Source organism: Cetorhinus maximus, unplaced genomic scaffold (assembly GCF_964194155.1).
Source record: "Cetorhinus maximus unplaced genomic scaffold, sCetMax3.hap1.1 HAP1_SCAFFOLD_2697, whole genome shotgun sequence".
In the NCBI taxonomy this organism is placed as follows: Eukaryota; Metazoa; Chordata; class Chondrichthyes; order Lamniformes; family Cetorhinidae; genus Cetorhinus; species Cetorhinus maximus.
This window is the reverse complement of record NW_027598630.1, coordinates 27,809-32,500: the sequence shown is the minus strand read 5'-3', so window position 1 is coordinate 32,500 and position 4,692 is coordinate 27,809. Positions and strand designations below refer to the sequence as shown.

The following is a 4,692-nucleotide window of genomic DNA, read 5'->3' as shown; positions in this document are numbered from 1 at the left end:
TCAACCCTCTGCGAGAAAAAAAAATTCTCCTCATCTCTGTCCTAAAAGGGAGGCCCCTAATTTTAAAACAGTGACCCCCCACCCTAGTTCTGGACTCCCCCACAATTTTTTCCTTGGTAGTCTGTGTTGAAATACTTCCAAACTTTTTGTTGTCTAGTGTAATATAGTTAATGTTTCTTCTTTAATAAATGTTTTATCTTTTTTTGTTAAATAGTCAACAGCAGACTCCTGTGAACCTGTTTCAGTAAGTACCCTCCACGGTTTAAAAAATGTTCTAAAAATTGACGGTCTATCAAGTCAGGTTCCATTCTGGGATCTGCCTTGTCCATTTATAACATCAGCTGGGATCATAACACTTGCAATGGTCAGATAACCGGGCTGGGTTTGCACAGATTCTGTAAAATACACCCCCCCACCCCCCGACCCCACCGAGAATGTCACATTCAAGGGGGGGCAGAAAGGAACCCGTCTGATTTGATTGATTGATTGAATTTTTTGAGGAGGTGACCAGGTGTGTAGATGAGGGTAGTGCGGTGGATGTAGTTTATATGGATTTCAGCAAAGCCTTTGACAAGGTTCCACGTGGGAGACTTATAAAGAAGGCAAAGGCACATGGGATGCAGGGTAATTTGATAAGGTGGATTCAAAATTGGCTTAGTTGTAGGAGGCAGAGGGTGATGACAGAAGGATGCTTTAGTGACTGGAAGCCAGTGTCCAGTGGCATACCACAGGGATCTGTGCTGGGTCCCCTATTATTTGTCATTTATATAAACGGCATAGATGACTATGTGGGGGGTAGGATTAGTAAGTTTGCGGATGACACAAAGATTGGCCGGGTGGTTAACAGTGAGGTTGAGTGTCTTGGGCTACAGGAAGATATAGACGGGATGGTCAAATGGGCAGATAAGTGGCAGATGGAATTTAACCCTGAAAAGTGTGAGGTGATACACGTTGGAAGGAATAATTTGACAAGGAAGTAATCAATGAACGGCATGGCACTAAGAAGTTCTGAGGAACAAAGGGACCTTGCCGTGTGTGTCCATAGATCTCTGAAGGCGGAGGGGCATGTTAGAGGGGTGGTGAAAAAGGCATATGGGACACTTGCCTTTATCAATCGAGGCATAGATTACAAAAGTAGGGAGGTCATGTTGGAGTTGTATAGAACCTTGGTGAGGCCACAGCTGGAGCACTGTGTGCAGTTCTGGTCGCCACATTATAGGAAGGATGTGATTGCACTGGAGGGGGTGCAGAGGAGATTCACCAGGATGTTGCCTGGGATGAAACATTTAAGTTATGAAGAGAGGTTGGATAGACTTGCGTTGTTTTCGTTGGAGCAGAGAAGACTGAGGGGTGACCTGATCGAGGTGTACAAGATTATGAGGGGCATGGAGAGGGTGGATAGGGAGCAGCTGTTCCCCTTAGTTGAAGGGTCAGTCACGAGGGGGCATAAGTTCCAGGTGAGGGACAGGAGGTTTAGGGGGGGGATGTGAGGAAAAACGTTTTTACCCAGAGGGTGGTGAGGGTCTGGAATGCGCTGCCTGGGAGGGTGGTGGAGGCGGGTTAGCCTCACATCCTTTAAAAAGTACCTGGATGAGCACTTGGCACGTCATAACATTCAAGGCTATGGGCCAAGTGCTGGTCAATGGGATGAGGGAGGTAGGTCAGGTGTTTCTCTCACGTGTCGGTGCAGACTCGATGGGCCGAAGGGCCTCTTCTGCACTGTGATTCTGTGATTCTGATTTATGGGAACTTTGTTATTTTTAAATTAAAATAACAACCTGTTCTGAACCTGGTAAACATCTTGGGGGGTGGGGGGCGGGGGGACAGGGGGGGCGAGGCTATTCTTCATGCTGATTTGACCAATAGCTTGTTTGTATTTGGTGTGATCTGTGAACTTATTGGGCACGTACACCTTTAACCGACAACCATTAACCACATTAAAAGCCGTTCCGAAGAAGGGTCACATTGGACTCGAAACGTTAACCCTGTTTCCCTCTCCACAGATGCCGCCAGACCAGCTGAGATTTACCAGCACTTCCTGTGTTTAGTGTTGCTGAGGAAAGCGACGTGCATTTGAAGCTTTTAAGTCATCGGGACAGACTCGCAAGAATACCAAATCCCAAAGGGAGCAACAATTTATACTGCATGAGGAGAGACTCTCTTCCCATGCAGTATAAATTGTTGTTCCCTTTTACGATTGGTGTTCTTGTGAACCTGTCCTGGTGAGTGCAAGACAAAAAGCCTCGACAGTATGCCACCTTCCTCAGCAATACTCGAGTTCGATACTAACAAACGGCTATTTCTATTTTTATTTCAGATCTCCAGCATCTGCAGTATTTTGCTGGCATATTGGCATTCGCTAGAATGTTAAAGGAGTGAAAATTATTCCTTATCCCTGGTTTCTCTGCTCGGTCTCATCACTGCAGATCAGGGAAACAGTCCTTACTCATGCGAAATACCTGCTTGTCTAAGAGCGTTATTAAATCCCTCTGTTCATGCAACACTCTCATATAATGAGTATTATCATTTAGATCGGAGGGGGGTGTCCATGATTATATTTGAAAAGGGGTTCCTTCGACCAAAAAATATCGAGAACCTGCTAATCAGACCTGTGTGGGTTTTAAATGTGACAAAAATTCAGGAAGGTTTCATTCATGTTCTCTAAGTTGTTTATATTTTAACGGTTAAAGGTTTGGGGAGGGTGTGTAAGGCTGGTGGTGGGCACAGTTTACTATTTTTTTTCATGGGATGTGAGTGTCACTGGCTAGACTAGCATTTATTGCCCATCCCTAATTGCCCCTTGAGAAGGTGGTGGGTGAGCTGCCTTCTTGAACCACTGCAGTCCCCTGTGGTGTAGGTACACCCACAGCGCTGTTAGGGAGGGAGTTCCAGGTTTTTGACCCAGCGAAAGTGAAGGAACGGATGATATATTTCCAAGTCAGGGTGGTGAGTGACTTGGAGGGGAACTTCCAGGTGGTGGTGTTCCCCATGTGTCTGCTGCCCTTGTCCTTCTAGATGGTAGTGGTCGTGGGTTTGGAAGGTGCTGTCTGAGGAGCCTTGGTGAGTTGCTGCAGTGCATCTTGTAGATGGTACACACACTGCTGCTACTGTGCGTCGGTGGTGGAGGGAGTGAATGTTTGTGGATGTGGTGCCAATCATGCGGGGCTGCTTTGTCCTGGATGGTGTCGAGCTTCTTGAGTGTTGTGGGAGCTGCACTCATCCAGGCAAGTGGGGAGTATTCCATCACACTCCTGACTTGTGCCTTGTAGATGGGGTGGACAGGCTTTGGGGAGTCAGGAGGTGAGTTACTCTCCGCAGGATTCCCAGCCTCTGACCTGCTCTTGTAGCTGCACAGTTGCAAGATTTATCATTAAGGTGCAAAACGCCAAATAGTTTTTACTGGAGTGAGGAAGCAGCCCTTGCAGGAGAAGCTGTTTGTGGAATTAACTGCATCTTCTATGTAATGAGCTTTCCTCTGTTTTCTGGGTTAGATGTGATTTCCCTGGGTCACTGAACCCGTGGATCTGATAATATTTCCCCTCAGGGCTTTTTAATTTGTTAAGTATTTTGCTAGATTTACACATGACTCTGGTAATTTTCCTAAAAGGGAATTAAGGTCATTATCGTCCTATTAATATTGTGCCATTAATATTCAACAACGGAATACAAGGAGAAATATTTCCTTGTGGACAACTCATCTTTTCAGACATTTTTCCTGTATTTGTTTACGTTCGAGAAATTTATATCCCAAATTTAATTTATTAAGAGGTTTGTCTCTTGATTTATGAGACGCTAGGGTTGGCATTACTGGTTATCGAGCACACACCGTGTTTCCTGTAAAGCCAAAAACATTCTGGTAAAATTCTGCAATACTCACAATTCTGTGAGGTGAAGGGACGTGAAGGACCTCCAGGATAAGGTGACCAGGGCGTTCGATGACAGGTTTCTGGGGGTAAAAGCAAAGATCATTTATTTACCCAAACTCTGCGTCCCTCCCCACCAAACTACAAACACAGTTCACAGTATCTTCGCTGAACTTGGGCTTTAGCATATCATTCGGGCCTGCTCTGTCCCCTGGAGCCTGACAGTTTCCTGCGTGGGGCCTGGTACTGTCCCCAGGGGTCAGCTACTATCCCCTCAGGTCTGGTAATGTCCCCTGGGGTCAGTTTCCTGGGATCTGGTACAGTCTCCTCAAGCCTGGTAATGTCCCCTGGGGTCAGTTTCCTGGGATCTGGTATTATCTCCTCAGGCCTGGTAATGTCCCCTGGGGTCAGTTTCCTTGGGCTTGGCATTGTTTCCTGGGATCTGGCACCGCCCCCAGGCCTGGTACTGTCCCCCGGGGTCTGTTTCTTGGGTGCCATTGCTACCCCCTGGGGCCTAATACTGTCCCTGGGGTCCAGTGCTGTCCCCTGTGGCCTAGTACTGTCCCCTCAGGCCTAGCAGTGTCTTGTGGGGTCCAGTGCTATCCCTGGGGTCTAGTGCTGTCCCCTGGGGCCTGATACTGTCCTCTGGGGCCTAGTATTGTCCCCAGGGTCTAATACTGTCCCTTGGGGCCTAGTACTAACCCCAGGGTCTAGTGCTGTCCTCTGGGGTCTAGTACTGTCCTCAGGGCCTAGTGCTGTACCCTGGAGTCTAGTACTATCCCCTGGGGCCTGGTACTGTCTTGTGGGGCCTGGTACTGTCTTGTGGGGC

General features: G+C 47.5%; 1 protein-coding gene across 1 annotated transcript in view; it reads right to left on the bottom strand.

The window, feature by feature from the left end:
• Positions 1–4,361, bottom strand: part of LOC144677578 (NT-3 growth factor receptor-like) — a gene marked incomplete at its 3' end in the record, with an annotated part of 10,454 nt that extends 6,093 nt beyond the window's left edge. Inside the window, exons 1-2 of the mRNA XM_078537630.1 lie at positions 4,087–4,361; positions 3,878–3,946 (exon numbers count right to left, since the gene is read on the bottom strand). Of these exons, the coding sequence (XP_078393756.1) occupies positions 3,878–3,946; positions 4,087–4,361 (344 nt within the window). The remainder of the gene's footprint in view (positions 1–3,877; positions 3,947–4,086) is intronic.
• Positions 4,362–4,692: the final 331 nt, after the last annotated feature.